We start from the raw sequence: 17,040 nt of genomic DNA on the forward strand, positions 1-17,040 counted from the left end.
TACAACGTCTAATCCTACCCTTTTCACAGGACATGACAAATGTTTTCTTAACATTAAGCCTCAGTCCCCTATTATCCATGAAGTCGATATAAGTGGTTAGGGCCCTCTGGAGACCAAGCTGGGTTCTGGCCATTAAAACCGCATCATCTGCATATAAAAGGGAGACAATCTGGTTATGATTAACTTGCGGGAATCTCTCACACTGGCCACCAGTGCCTCCTCCAATTCGTTGGTGTATAAAGTGAAGAAGAACGGTGCCAGTACGCAGCGTTGTCTCATTTATTTATTTATTTATAGGTTTGTAACGCGCCGGAATCACACCCGAAGGTGTATCTCCGCGCAGTGCTGTCTGAGGGTGCAAGGAGAGGTAGGCTCTAGTACTGAAACAGAGTGGTCTTAAGACTCTTCCTGAAGATTGAGTGGCTGGTACACTGCCTAAGGGAGAAGGGGATGTTGTTCCACAGACGTGGACCCATAACAGAGAGGGCACGTCCTCCCTGTCTGGTCTTGTTGAATCGGGGAATCTGCAGTAACAGCTGGTTACTAGAGCGCAGGTAATGTGAGGCGCGATGATGGACAAATTTGTCAGCTAGATAGGACGGCCCTAGATTATGCAGACTTTTGTGCACCACGCAGCAGGTCTTAAATTCCACCCGTTTCCGGATGGGCAGCCAGTGGAGCAGTTTAAGAAGGGGCCGGGATGGAGTTCTGGGAGGGGCATTGGTCACCAGGCGTGCTGCGGTGTTCTGTACCACTTGGAGTTTGTTTAACACGCCCTCATTGGCCGCTAGGAGAAGACCGTTACAGTAGTCCAGGCGACTCAACATGAGAGCCTGAACCAAGGTCTTCCTCGAGCTGTCGGGGAGGAGAGGGAACACCTTCCGAAGGAGGCTGATGACATGGAAGCAAGACCCCACCGTGATGTTGACGTGATTTACAAGTGTGAGGTCGTGGTCAAGGCGGACCCCCAGATTTTTCACCACCTGTTTAGGGGAGGGGGCCTCTCCCAGGCTAGTAGGCCACCAGTCAGGAGTCCACAAGATTTTAGCTTCCCCGAACAACATGACTTCTGACTTTCCCACATTACACTGGAGAAAGTTGTTGGCCATCCAACTGGCGACCGCCGTCATGCCACTCGAGAAGGCTTGCCTTACCGCAGGGGTGAAGGTCTTAAAGGTAAACAACAACTGAGTGTCATCGGCGTATGAAATGGGTACAAACCCGCAAGACCTCATAATATTAGTCAAAGAGGCAACATAAACATTAAATAGCGTAGGGCTGAGACAGGAGCCCTGCGGGACTCCTCTAGTGATTTTAGAAGGATTGGAACTGAAGGTGCCCATGTTCACCTGCTGGGTACGTTCTGTGAGGAAGCTGGTGAACCACGCCAGGGCAGATTTTTCCAGGCCGATCTCCTCTAGGCTTCTTAGAAGAATGGTATGTGATATGGTGTTGAATGCTGCGGACAAGTCCAACAGCACCAACACCACAGACAAACCCCTGTCCAGGGACATGCGTATAGTATCCGTGACCGAAAGGAGAGCAGTCTCGGTACTATACTTTGGCCTGAACCCTGATTGAGAATGGTCCAAGCATCCGGTCTGCTCAATGAAACTGGAGAAGTGAAGGTTGACATGTTTCTCCATCAGTTTGCCGACAAACGGCAAGAGGGAGATGGGCTTCAAGTTGGACATATCAGACCAAGGGACGGAGGTGTTTTTCCTAATGGGCTTGACCAGGGCATTTTTCCACTCCAATGGAACTAAGCCTTCAGATAACGAGCGGTTAATCAGGGTCTGAATAGTAGGACTAAGAATGTTCCCTATGAGATGCATCACTCGGGCAGGAACGAGGTCCGCCGGGCACCCCGATTTAATGGTGCCAATCAGTGAATTAACATCGTCCAAACTGATCTCAGGAATGCAGGACAGTTTAGTGGGGCCAGATTCAACAGTCTCGAGCTGAGGGCTTAGAAAGGAATCACTAGTGTCGACCAAAATAGTAGATTGAGCAATTTTTTGGTAGATAGAGTTGATCTTATTCAAGAAGAACCCAGCAGTGTCATCACACAGTTGTTGGGACACCGTCTCTGGACTTTCACAAGCAACAGGCTTAGTGAAGGTTCGGAGAACCTGATAAAGTATTTTAGGGTCATTGCCTGCCTCAGATAGTTGAGAAATAATATGGTCTTTACGAGCAGCTCTGATGTTTCTGTGATAAGATCTCATGGCAGAGTGGTAGCGAAATGTATCTGCTACAGTATGGGAGCTTCTCCAGGTCTTTTCCAACTTCCTGCATACTTTCTTTTCTGCAGGCAGTAGATCAGAGTACCATAATTCCTGCCTGCGGTTAGACCGCTGATTACAGACTCTTAAAGGGGCAATGAGATTAACTGCAGTATTCAGGGCAGCATTGCATTTGGAAAGGGCCATGTCCGGGGTATCCGAAGTGGAAATGTCCGGGGGAACAAAGATGTCTCTAAAGGCTTCCACGGACACCTTGTGCCACTGCCTGCGCCATAAAGGGAGAGGGGCAGGTTGGGGGCGATCCTCTGTAAGAATGGGGAGGGAGAAACCTATCACAAAGTGGTCAGTCCACTCCACCTGTGTAGGAGGATGACAGGTCAGCATGTGCGAATTCGACAAAATTAATGCCTCTCCTCACATGCAAAGGCTTGGTACATTGCCCCTTTAATCCATACCTCACCTTCGCGGAGGCACCCGCATATAATTGTCTCAGAAATAACACCAGTGATTGCTCTACCTTAAGTCAATCTAACATCTGCCATAACCGATTATGAATTACGCAGTCAAAGGCAGCGGTAAGATCTAGAAATATCGCAAATAAATTGCCTTGCTTAGCCTGGGTATATTTCCCATGTAAAATGGAAAAGTTTAAGACCTGCTCGACGGTACCCCTCCCCTCCCTAAACCCACATTGAACTGGACTTAGGACCTTATTGTCTTCAGCCCATTGTTGCAGTCTGTTTAAGATTACCCTTCCTGAAATTTTCATAAGAGAGTATAGCAGGGATATGGGTCGGTAGCAAGCAGATTTTCCCGGTCCCCCCTTTTAAAGATAGGTATTATTATGGACTCAGACCAGGATTTAATAAAACCCTTTGCGCAACTGGCCTTAAGGACACGTGTTAGTAATGGTTACCAAAGTTCAGTTGTATATTTATACAAAGTCCGATCGGGGCATTAATATTTATCCTAATAATATATGGATTCCCAGGTCAGTTTTAGAAATGTTATGGAATCTTTATCAAGGGGCAACAGCTAAAGTGAATATAAATGCGAAGGCAGCAGGGAAGATTAAAATGTATCATAGCACGTGTCAGGATTGCCCCATGACCCCTGTGTGTCATTGGCTGAGATTAGGGCAGTAATTAAAAGGCCTGGTGTGTTTTCGCCTTCGGTGCTCGTGTATTGGGTGGACAGGGGCCCACATACCTCTTGTCCCAATGCTCTTGCTCCTTGTGGACAGAAGAAGTTCCCTTAGCAGAAAAGAACCTGCTCCCACCGGATGGGAGCATACCAACATATGTACCCGCCCCTGTGTGCCACACAAGAGGTGCAGCTCTCACACAGGGATCCAACTAGAGCCACAAGGAAGCCCCCAACAACACCAAAAGGCTTTTATGTGTCCTGGATGGGTCCAGAGTATCCCAAATCAAAAGAAACATGGGGTGCAAGGCCACATTATACATCACCAATATTTTTGAGACGTAGTTGAGTCACTAATATTATATTCAAGCCTGAGCCCTTTTGAGTGCACTAAAAGCCCTTTGGCAAAATTTTAAATTTATATATGTGACCTTGTGGTACCCCAATACCAGCAGAGGCACCACCAATGGTTAATGAAGAGTGTTTGGGAGAGATGCAGAAGGTAAAGCAGCCGTCCCCAAATAATTTTTAAAAATTCGCCTGAAGTCCACCAGTTAGATTCATGCTTCTGGAGAGAGTTTTTACTTCATTTCAAACTCTCCCTGAGGCTATACTTTTATGCATGGGCTTGCGAGTGTAGGAACTCTTGATAGCTGTTTTTATGGATGCTATTTCAGTCTAATAAAATTAAAAGAAGGAGTATAACACATGGTAATTAATTAAATAATTTTTCAGTGTCTATGAATGCAAGGTTCAATTGACTTAAATTGAAGATTATAATATGCAATTGATATAGGTACTGCTCTCATTGATTTCAGTCATTTTTGTTTGGCGAATTGTAATATGTGGCTATTTTTACTGATGTGGTGACATTCTGACTAAGCCGGTAGACCTGCCTTATTGATAATGACATCACCTTATATTGTAATGATGGTTCGAGTATAAGTGGGAGGCGTTGTGATGCTGTCTGTAGTATAGGTGGAGAGTATTGTGGTGATATGGTTAAGGACCCTAGCACGTGTGTAACAAGATATAAGGGTGTCACCAAATATATTTACCTGATTGCATATATTTGAAATCTTAGACATATAATTTAATAGTGTTTGTTTAATCAAAGCACTTTTTCTTATCAATAGAAAAAACACTGCATGTACATTGATTTATTGAGTGTTGTTGTGTACCAGCAAGCTGGGGTTATTACTATACCACACCACCTCTCCTAAGTATGCCTTTTGACTGCTCTGCTTACCTACCCTGAGACAGTAAAGTGCTACAATAGTGTATTTAGTTCTCAGTAAAAAGAAATCAGCATGCTTGTTACTTGTGAAAGACTTACATCCTTTCCAACTATAACCCAATTTCTTACAAGAGATGAAACAACAAAGCCCTGCAAAAAAAGTGATGATTAATTGAAACATATCTCTTCCAAGTGTACCTAATTATTATTAGTTCTGGGACACATGCTACCTTGGTGCCATGAAACCTGAGGGTGTGGGAAAGCTTTACAAAAAAAATATAGATAGAAAGATAGATATTGAAAGCAGGCATACATTTAAATGTAAGCAGCATCAACTGACATCATTAGTCAATTCTAGCTAGTTATCCAAGGCTGCCCACAAAACATATTCAATCCATCTAGAGACATTATAATTATGACTCCATATTGCAGCATTTTGTATAAAATGTTATCATTATGAAAACCAACCTGTTCAATTTGCCATGTTAGGAGTGCGGCCCAAAATACGGAAAATGATTACCGTAGTATGTCGGTGTTCGGAAGTGTCCTTTGATGGCCTGAGAGCAGATTTCTCATTTCTTGATGCACAGACAGCAACGAGTGGCTGACACAAACTGTGTACTTGAGAGGTACAACTTCTGATGAGGAAGGGTTTTCCAAACAAATGTTTTTATTTCTATCTAAAGAAATTAACACAGGAACGTTTTCATGAAGCATGACAGACACTCCTATCAAAGAGAGAAACAGATGTTCAGAATAAGAGCTAAAACTGATCCCAGACAAAAAATGTAGTTATCTTTCCATTCTAATACCAATACAAACAGAGCACGTTTTCATTTCTTGTGTGTGATCTCTGATGTCAGAAATATGCATGCAATAAGAAAATTATGTTACTCCTAACTTGTAATATTTATTACAAGTGTGGAATGAGGTCACTGTGCCATGCTCTCTTCAAACCTTTATGTTTAAGGCCTGTGAACATTCCGCTTCATGACCTCACCCATGAGAGGAGGAAGCCTTTTTTCAGTGAGCAGCGGCACGAACAGTTCAAGCACACTTTGAGCTTCAATTATGGGATTTTGGCATAGGGCAGTGCAGCAAGGCATCTTATTGCGCCGCCCTACCTCAAAGTGTAAGGGCAGGAATGCGCCGTATTTATGCAATACGTTGCATTCCTGTCCTTTCTCTCTGCGCTGGTGCAGTTTCAGCAGCCCAGTGCCAACACAGGCAGCCTTGCCCCATGGTATAAAGGTGCCTGTGTTGTCGGCAGGATGTTTTTGGGCCAGAAAGTGCACCTTCCTGCACAAAAACAATTCTAAGAGGCGTTTTCCTCTGGAAAAAACAAAAACAAATGAACATATTTCTCCTTGTTCCGCCTCACTTAGGTAGGCGTAAAGATTTGGTGCTTCCACAGGTTTTCATGACTTTTAAATCTGGGGCAGCATCACATTCTATGGGAGTTGCACGGGAAAACCCATTGCAACACCCATGGAATGCCTCCCAGCTGCAGAGTAAGGCAATGCAGAGATTTGCACTGTGTTACCTTTCTCATAATTTATGACGCCACTCAAAGCCGTGCAGGGTGGCTTTGCGTGGCTTCATAAATCAGATTGAGAGCCCTTTGCCACACATGTAGCACTTTACGGGGTGCAAAAGTGATGCAGGGCCCTCATAAATAAGCCCCTATGACCTCCACTCTGCTGTAAATTTTGTTTACGAGGCAAAAGTAATTACCATGTCATAGCTATTGAAGCTAGGAATATATAAAGACTGCTTGCATCGCCCATAAAGCCATTTACACTTCCACCCCTCGCTACCTAGCAACCAAATTTAAGATATCAGGAGGTACTAGAACTTCATGTAAAGCTAAAATTCAACTGCTCGAACCTCCAACTTTCAAAAGGGAAAGACTTATGGCGCAATCTGTCTCACGTAGAGCAACTAAAATTTGGATCTCGCTGCCTCCAAACCTTCGCACCACAACCTCTTTCTGGATCTTCAAAAAGGACCTTAAAAGTCTTCTCTTCCCAATTTTTTTTTCTCAATAACACTCTTTGCTAAGCTCCCCACTAGACATGCTCTCACATTTAATAGCATGACATTGACTGTTTCATGACATCCTCAAGAGGTAAAACAACCACTCCGCTTCAGCTGTGCAAGTTTGTAATATGTATTTATGTGTCCCTAAATACTTTAACTTTTCTAAACATGTAATCTGTAAATACGTAACTCTCACCATGAGTAACTGTAGCCGCTATACATACTGACACCTACTACCTTTTTACTCTAAATTCCTCATGTAACGTTATTTTGCTCTACTGTAAAGCACTCTGACACCTCTGGGTAATGTCTGGGTAATGTCTGCACCATATAAAAAAGGGTTCCATGTTTAAATATCGATGTGAAAAATATTGATGAAATAAATATTGGTGTAAAAATATCGATTACAAAAATATTGACTCCCTATACTTAAACAGGTAAGTACAATATTTTCGACTGAAAAATGTCGATGTAAAACATATCGACTTTTAAAAATAACATAACGTAAAATAAATTAATTAAATATTATTAATATTATTACCAAAATAAATTCTATTTAATATATATTTTAACTAATTATAACAAATAAACTTAATTTAATTAATATAAACACAAAAATGTGTACATATACATATATTTATTTAAATACATTTTATTAAGTATTATCTTTATTTAATTTATAAACTTTTTAAATTACATAAAAATAAAATAGACATATATAATTTAAAATAAAATATTCTATATTTAATTAACACATTAAACTATTTAAAAAAATAATACATACATTTAATAACAAAATAAAACGTTGGATAGTGAAGGGGTAAAAATTACTATTCCCTCTCCAGTGAGTGCAACAGTAGGGAAAGCACTGGATAGCGTAGGGGTAAGAATTACTATTCCCACTCCAGTGAGTGCAAAAGTAGGGAAAGCGCTGGATAGTGGAGGGGTAAATATTACTATTCTGACTCCAGTGAGTGCAACTTTAGGGAAAGCGTTGCATAGTGGGGGGGTAAACATTACTATTTACACTCCAGTGAGTGCAACAATAGGGAAAGCGCTGGATAGCGTAGGGGTAAAAATTACTATTCCCACTCCAATGAGTGCAACAGTAGGGAAAGCGTTGGATAGCGTAGGGGTGAAAATGACTATTCCCACTCCAGTGAGTGCAACAGTGGGGAAAGCGTTGGTTAGCGAAGGGGTAAAAATTACTATTCCCATTCCAGTGAGTGCAACAGTAGGGAAAGCGCTGAATCCCAAAGCAATAAAAAACAAAACCAACATTTTTATTAAATTTAATTTCCAATATTAACATCATTAATATATAGATTTAAATATAATATTATTAACAAAGATAATAGTAAATAATTAATTACACAATATTTGATACTATAATACCCAGAACACACACCTACAATGAATTACACAATTACATTTAATAAAATAAAATTAATGTATTATGTATTAATTAATCAAAACATTAATTACTTACCACCTTTCCCACCATTTACACATACACACCACAACATACACCTACAATTAATTACACTATTACAATTAATAATTAATTATTGGTAGTTCATTTGAAGATATGTAATAATTAATCAATAAAAAGTAATTACTTACTACCTTTCACACCATTTACACATATAAACACCACAACACACACCTAAAATTACACTATTACAATTAATAATTAATAATTAATTATTGCCAATGAATTACAAAATATTTAATAATGAATCACTAAAAAAGAATTACTTATCATCCTTCACACAATTTACACATATAAACACCACAACACACACCTAAAATTACACTATTACAATTAATAATTAATAATTAATTATTGCCAATGAATTACAAAATATTCAATAAAGAATCAATAAAAAATAATTACTTATCATCCTTCACACAATTTACACATATATACACCACAACAGACACCTAAAATTAATTAAACAATTAACTTAATTAAATATTAATTTACTACTTGAAATAAATTAACAACTAATTATTAAACTATTATTATTCAATCAATTAACACATTCATTATTCAATACATTTTATATAATTCAATTACTTCCCACCCTATTCCCCTATAAGCCCACAACCAACTACTGAGTTCTAATTAAAAAAAACAAAATTAACTACTATAAATTATTATTTAAATCTATATAATTAAATTATTTCCAACCCCATTCCACTATAAACCCACAACCCGCTACAGAACTAAAAACGTAGAATTAAACTTAAAATAAATGAATAACTAGTAAAACTAAAAAACATATAATAATGCATAACATTATTAATAAATCAATATTTTTGTCAACTATATTTACTACAACGATATTTTTGTAATCAAGATTACTTACCTGTCAGTCGATATTCTTGTCAACTATATATTTGTTGTCACTATTCCTTCGCCACGATAATTTTGCGGCGATATTTCTGTCCCACGATATTTCTCCGTCGATATTCCTACTCTGCACCATAAAAAAGCATATATAAATAAATAAATATGTGTGGAGGATACTGTCGCTTGCCACCTGCCCCAATGGCATGTGGTGAAGCCTGGCAGTCATCAACCAACCTGCTCCCACATCTGCCTTTCAATGAGGCCGGTAGTAAAGTTGCACCTATTTTTGTGACCTGCAGATAAGCTGCAACTACTGCAGCCTGTTCTAGACATAGTTTCTGAATAATATCCAAGGGAGCACGTAAATATGTCCGGTAGGATGCAGCCTGAGTTTTATTTCAAGATGCTTGCTGGGTCATAGTGCATTTAGGCAGAACTGAGAGTAGAAACATTATGGGAGGGATATACTGCTCTTAATTTGCCCCATGTCAAGCATGAACAGTCCATTTGTGGCTTTTCCCTGATGCAAATAAAAAACACAATCACAGACAAATGGATGAAGTGTAGAGGAAAACCCTTATAAATAATTATGATATACACATAATTTTAGTAAAATCAAATGGTCTTGGCTAACACAGATATGAAAAAGCCAATCGTACTGCCATTGGATGTCCACCTCTTTTCTTAAAGAAACAAAGAAAGAAAAAAAAGAAACAAGGAACAAAAAGACAGAACATGCAAAAGAAAGAAAATAGGCAAGAAAGAAAGATATATAGCATGAAAAAAAGAATGAAAAATAGAAAGCGGTAAAGAATAAAGAAAAGAAAGAAAGCAAGAAGGATGCAAAGAAAGAAGAACTTAAGGAAGGAAAGAAAGAAAGCAACGACAGAAAAGAAGAAGGCAAGACAATAAGAAGGAAAGTAATAAGGAAAGCTAGAAAGAAAAAGCAAAGGAGCAAAGACAGAAAGAAGCAAAGCAAAAAAAGAGGCAAATAAATAAAGAAGGCAAGAAAGAAAGAAAGCAATCCAGAAAGAAAAGAAGAACAGAGATTGTGTTGTGTAGTTCAGAGGAATCCCTAGGACCTGCGTGTTTTGGATGACCTAAACCGAGGGCTTGGTGTCCCAACCACTTTCGGACACCCCAACAGGATCTGTCAGGATGTAGACCAGCTAGCTCTACAGTGCCACTACCACACCCCTTACATTGGTGCAGGTAGTTTCTGGCAACCACTAAAACATGACAACCCTGATTCCTCAGGGATCGTGGAAAACAGTACAGTGCTTTTCACTCAGGTGCTTGTGCTTGCTTACTCACAGAAAATACACAGGTTGGTGATTAGGAACGTTTGAATAAGTATTTATTGGTCCAGCGTCGATCTGGTGTAAAACATATGTGCTGCTACGATCAGGAAACAGAAGCATATAAAAGAGATTGCAAGTACCAATATAGCAAATAGTAGATACATTTCTACCATAGTGTTAATAAGATGAACATAAGCAGTTCACATACAAACAGTAGCACTTGCATATTCCTAAAATGCACACCCTAAGTAATTTGCCTAAATGTACCTAGCCTAGATCTGTATGTGCAGCATGTATATCCATTTGCAGCCAAGAAAACCCCAGGGAAGAACCAGACCCCTCACATGATGGTTTAGAATGAAGGAACCCATCTCTGCTTTGAGGATGACACCCCGCAAGGGATGTCAGACCACTGATCGTTGAAGAATCAGCATGCAGGACCATGTGGTCACTCCAGGGTTTCTTCTAGAATTAATAGGTTTTTAAAATAACCATAAATGATTTGAAAACAATCATGAATGTTTTTCAAAACAAATCCGATCATGCACAGCTGGCTGTTAGCCAAGGATGAAAAAAGTGGTGACCCTTATACAGAATAATTATACCAAACCTCTGGACCTGTTTATGTACGTTAGGTAAAGGAATTATGATAGAGTACAGAGAGCCTGGTGTTGAAGAGACAGGAGCAAGCTACTAGGTAAAAGGTCACCTGTTTAGAATCGTTATTGTTGTGTGGATAGGACAATGTATGTAAAATGGGGTATACCCGACAGGACTATTCTAAAGGACATGACAATGGAAGGAAAGAAGGAACTATGGGCCAGATGTAGGAAGCCTAATACCGGTCGATAACAGCCGAAATTAACTAATTTCGGCCATTACAGACCGGTATTAGGCATTTGAGATGTAGCGGCCTCATTGAAGGATTCAGTAATTTACCGAATCGGTAATTTAAGGAATCAGTAAATTACCGAAATCTTAAATACTGATTCGGTAAATTACCGAATCCTTAATGTAGGAAGCACTCAAGTGAGTGCTTTTCACTAGTAAGGATTCATGTTGGTGGTAAATTACGAAAACCATTAAAAAAGCAATTTTGTGCTTTTTTTACAATGCCATGGGGCAGACATACATGCCCTTAGGTCATGTATGTGTACCACATGTGCACCCATGCACTATTCAGGGGTGCAACAGGGTGTCAATGTGACACCCTGCTGCCCTTGTAGGTCTTCCCCCTCTTACCGATTCGGTATTTACCGATTCGATAATTCCCATTCACTGAATGGTGATCCCGAATCAGTAAATACCGTATCGGTATTTACTGAATTTTACCGATTCGGTAAAAATTACAGAATGAATACCTACATACCATTTACCCATTCTAAAATACAGAATCGGTAAAATCCGGTATTTTAAAATCGGTAAAAAGGTATTTACCTACATCTGGCCCAAAATTTTTAAAAATGGTTGCAAGTGCTGCAAATTAAACACAATAAAGGATGGTTTTTTCCATGGGAATAGTTTATTAAAGGACCATTGGTTAAAATGAATCCAGAATAAACATGTTCTGCAAGATTGTCTGCTTATAAAATCACATGTATAAAATTAAAGCTATAGAACTGTTTAAAATGGGTGCATTCTGTTGTGCTGTGATGTCAAATAAACATAGGACACTCCAAAAGGAGTTTATATCAGCATTAACAGGACACAGGAACTGATTTGGTGTGGAAAGTGGCCCGCTCACAACTGGTATAAAGCGTCCTGCGTTCACCTCCGGTTCTAAACATAAGGTAACACTAAAGTGAATATAAAGGAAAACTTAAACACTGGTACTGAAGGGAACTATGCAGATGTACTCAATGTGAGAGAGCAAAATGCAGTCCCTCAAAGTGAAGTTATCCAGTTGCTAAAGTAGGTTGACCCATCGCCCCTTGTTTTATGTTTTAGTGGGCAGAAGCAAAATGTGAATGACACAACAGACCAATGGATGAAGAGAGATGGCTGAAATCCCCTTTAAATAAATATATTAAACATGTTATTTTTTTTAAATCAAAAGGTCTTGGCTAACAACAGATCTAATCAGGATAAATTGCACCACTCGATTTTTAGGATTCAGATCTGTTTTATAAATTTTTAGAAACAAGCAATACAAAACTGCCCACCTACATCCATCGGCTAGTAGTGACTTGTGCACTAAGCATCATGAACATATATCGTGGAGAAATCAAGTAGAGGAATAAAGTAGCAAAGAGAGAGATAAGAGTGTCAGAGCAGTAAGGAGGGTACGTTCTGGTGTGCTCTGATGTTAAGACCTATGGAGGTGAACTCTGACAAACTAGTGGTCGTCAGGTACAGTCGTGGAAGTTAAGCACAATATTTGTAAGTATTGGGAATTCACTGAATTCATCAGCTAAATGTTTGAGACAGGGTTGCCACATCTTGTAGAATGTGGGGAGGTGGTGCATGGCCACTGCCTTCAGTTTTTACATCCCTACTATAGCCAGTCCAAGTGTGCCGGTACAGAGTCTGTACCCCATTTGGTGAGGGGGAGCGGATTAGCTGCTCCAAATGCTAGGGTAATGGCTCTGCCTCTAGTGGACCATAAGGGATAAGTGAGGGAGTTTCGGAGACCCAAAAGAACATTGCTCAGGAACCTGGGAATATCAGTCGTAAACAGAGTGTTTACCGCTGCCAAGACCCCTTCCCAGAAAGACTGCAATTTAGGGCATTGCCATAAAAGGTGTGTAAGGGTACCCTGCTGACCACAGAGATGCCAGCAGTGGCCATCGCCTGTGGGAGCTTAGGCGGCAATCATAGCCGGTGTGAGGTACCAATAGTTAGCAATCATCAGGAGCATTTCTGTACTTGTGGTGTTAAGGGCGGACACTCGCGCTCTGTGTAGAATGTCATTCCACTCCCTGTCTGTAAAAAGTCGCCCACATTCCCCCCCCCCCCCATCTGGTGCACGTGGGTGAATTTAGGGGGTCTGCAGTGTAACTAAAAAAGCATAGAGATCGGATAGTAGTTTCTTGTCAGTGAAACGTGTGAGCAGCCACTTTTCGAAAGGTGTTAGTACCCTACTAGGGTGCGGTCAAATCCAAGGCTGAGTCACCCAGTGTGACACTGTCAGGTATTGCCATTGCGTCATGTCAGAAAGACTGCACTGTAGAGAAGTCTATAAGCCCTTCTGTATCAAACAACTCACCCACCCGTGTGCAACTGGCTTCCTGCCAAGCCATGAATGCCAAGCCCATGGCAGCTGGGGGGAAGTCCGGGTTACCTATTAGTGGTGTCTGTGGAGATATTGGTGTAGAGAGGATGTACCGCAGATGAACCTTGTCCCTAATCCAAATAGTGGCCACACTACTGGTGAAATATAGGCACCGATTGGTCTGCTGGGTTTTGGCCTCCACAGTATCTTCCCAATGTGGATGGCCCCAATCGGCTCGTCTATGAATCACCAGTGTTTTTCCGTTTGAGTGCGGACCATTCCACCATATAACGCAATTGCGCTGCTAGGTAGTAGCTGTGCACATTCAGAATCTCAAATCCTCCCGCTGTTAACGGAAGATAGGCATGGGCTCTGGCCATCCTAGTTTGCTTACCCTCCCAGACAAAGTTCCAAATAAGGGACTGCAATTTGTCCAGCATCCTCGGTCGAGGTTGGATGTGCAAGGTCTGCATAACATAGAGAAGTTTAGGAAGTAATATAATTTTAAAAGCTGCTATTCGCCCAAGCCAATACAGACCGTAGGACCTCCACTTAGCGAGATCAAGTCAAGTCAATATAAACTTTATTTCTGCAATTCCTGCCATAAAAGCACAGTTCATTAACAACAACACATCATAAAATATCATTCTAAAATTAGGAGGGGTAAGGATTGGGAACAAAATGCAATGCATTTTCTATATAGATCATCACGTTTATTAGGCAAAGACAAGTAAAAATTATTGGTGACATGTCAGAACTTGTGGGAAGAGGGTAAGATATAGACCAATTCATTAAAAAAACATTTTTAAATAGATAAAAAGGCTAAAAGGGTGGTTAAAAAAGAAAAACATCAGCTAATCACAGTTAAAATCCAGGAGAACAATAGTTAATGGGCAGCATCATTTCATTCTAGACCCTTAACTTTTCACTAAACGACTCTGCGCTTACACCACATTGCATACAGAAACTTTGTTATCGCAACAACAAAAACTGGGTGTGTTTCGTACTTAAATAGCCTAAGGCTAGAATTTTATACATTTCTATGGGTGGGCCAATGACCTCTACTGCACAGCTCCTGTGGACTTTTAGAATCCCCCACTAACCTGGGTGAGTTTTAAATTCGCCTTACAGATCTGCGGCCCCCAACCCATGGTGTAATTTAGGGTAAGCCCCAGATAGTCAAATATAGGCACTCTCTCGAGAGGATTTGAGTCCATTTTGGGGTGTCGGCAGTTTGTGGTTACTGCATGGAAAACCATGTACTTAGTTTTCTTTAGGTTCACCTCAAGATTCCTTTTTTTACAAAACGAGCTAAATGTCTCCAAGACACGCTACATTCTCATAGGTGTTTTAGATAGGAGCAGCGTGTTATCCACAAACATAAACGCTGGAATTTTGTGGTTTGCTAGTTTAGGAGAATCTTTATCCTTAACTGCTCAGAGATCCGCAATTAGCCCATTTAGAAAAAGGGAACAGAGTGTTGGGGCAAGGACACAGCCTTGTCTTACACCTTTCTCTACAGGAATCGGGGTTGAGAGTTCCCCTCTACTCTCATACCTGAATCTAGCGAAAGTTCCCTCATGGAGATTTTTAGGCAGTTCGCATAGGTAGACGGGAGCACCCATTTCTAGCAGGAGGCCCCATAGCTGATATCGATCTACCAAGTCAAATGCTGACTTGAGGTCAACGAAAGTTAAGTAAAGTGACCCTCCCTCCAAGGTGATGGTTTCCCAATAGATCAGTTGAAGTCTAAACAACTGATCTATGGTTGAAGCTTTGGATCTAAATCCCGCTTGGAGAGGGGTTAGTATGTTTTGGTCATCCATCCATCTAAATCTACAGTCTTCCCAACAGAACACGTGCACAAATCTTTTATAGGAATTATCTCAGCACTCGCCCACGTTTGAGGGGGTGTCAAGCCGTGAAGGACTGCATTAAAAAAAGACAGCAGATAAGGAGCCCAAACTGCCTGCTCTGTTTTGTATAGATCTCCTGGGACCCTATCCAATCCAGGTGCCTTATTTGGCAAAACTTTGGCCAGGGCCGCCGAAACCTCGACCAAGGGGCAGAGGGGAATATCGGCTAATGGAACATATAGTAAATCAATCGCCGATGTCCCCGTTTCAGCGGTTCCCACTTGGGACTTTGAGTATAGCTTTTCAAAGTGGGAGCGCCAAACTTCCTCCCCAAGGTTTGGCTCAATTGCATTCTTGCCCTCGGGTTTGCCTGTCTTTACTAGGTTCCAAAACCCGCTAGTGTCCCTATCATCCAGGGCTTTCTTAGTCGACTGCCACCTTTGGCTCTCCCATTCAGATTTTGCCTTTAAATTTTTTTTTCTTAAAAGCGCCCTTGCCTCCCTAATAAGTGTAACATCCCCCTGTCGTAGTTTGGTCAGCAATTCGATCCTTGCTTCTTTACATTCCCTATTGTACCAAGGACTATTACCTCTTTCTTCCTTTGTTTTATTGGTTGCGGGAGTGCAGAAAAACTCTGACAATATTCCAACCAAGCCCTGATGGTTAGCGCCCAGCTCCTTTAAATGATCAGTATCACTACAGCTATCAGGAATGGAACTAGCCTTCACCAGAAAAGGTATGATAGATTGATATAAAGAAGCCTCTGCCTCAGGTATTTGTAAAAAAGTTCCCCATCAAATTCTTCTCCCTCCTCTGTAGCAATTAAATTAGGGGTGGGTTGGGCAATCTCATCATGCACTACTGCCGTATGACGCCAATCAAAGGTAATAACTAGTGGGTTGTGATCGCTTTCGGGACGTGACTGAACCATGAAATTCACTATCCTATGCCAGAGGTCCACCCTCACCAGAATATAATCTATTGTGGACGCCTGACCATTTCTTTCAAAGGTGTATTTCCCTGGATTGTCCGCAAACAATCGACCATTACACGCTCTCAGGGAATAATTAAGGGTTAGTGATGTCAACTGCAAAGCTAGAGGAGTCCAACCCTTCAGCAAATAGTGATTACACATTGGGATTCCCCACGTAAGATCCTCATCACTCGTTATGGAGTGAGATAGGCCATTTAGAGGTTCGAAGTGGGAATTAAAATCCCCACCTATAATGGGGAAGACTTGGTTGGGTAGCGAGGAAAGAAGGGCGGACAGACAGTCTAACATCTGCACGGTCTGCTATATTTGACAGGGCATGAGTATACATTGACAATAGCCAACTTAGGGAAATTTCTGAGATAGAGTATGATGCACAAAATATCTGGTGAGTGAGTATCTATCACCTTAACTGAGCACCCGAGATGTGTAGCAACCCAGAGGCCCAACCCCCCAGAGGGCCTGCCCTTCTGTCCCTGGGTAGCCGGTTTACTGTATGTGGCGAACCCCACTCTATGCATCGGCTCCAATGCCCAGGTCTCCTGAAATAGGGAAATCTCTTGGGATTCGATAAAATCACCTCACTCAGGGATATTCATTTTTGCTTTTAGCCCAGCTATGTTCCAGGACAATATCCTTAACCCTGGTAGTATGGCTGT

General features: G+C 41.0%; 1 protein-coding gene across 1 annotated transcript in view; it reads right to left on the reverse strand.

Annotated features, from left to right (window-relative positions):
* Nucleotides 1-17,040, reverse strand: part of LOC147733283 (SITS-binding protein-like) — a 1,106,372-nt gene that overhangs the window by 483,141 nt on the left and 606,191 nt on the right. The window contains exon 3 of the mRNA XM_086957841.1: nucleotides 5,147-5,354. Within this exon, the coding sequence (XP_086813967.1) occupies nucleotides 5,147-5,354 (208 nt within the window). The remainder of the gene's footprint in view (nucleotides 1-5,146; nucleotides 5,355-17,040) is intronic.

This window comes from Lissotriton vulgaris, chromosome 2_1 (assembly GCF_964263255.1).
Source record: "Lissotriton vulgaris chromosome 2_1, aLisVul1.2, whole genome shotgun sequence".
In the NCBI taxonomy this organism is placed as follows: domain Eukaryota; kingdom Metazoa; phylum Chordata; class Amphibia; order Caudata; family Salamandridae; genus Lissotriton; species Lissotriton vulgaris.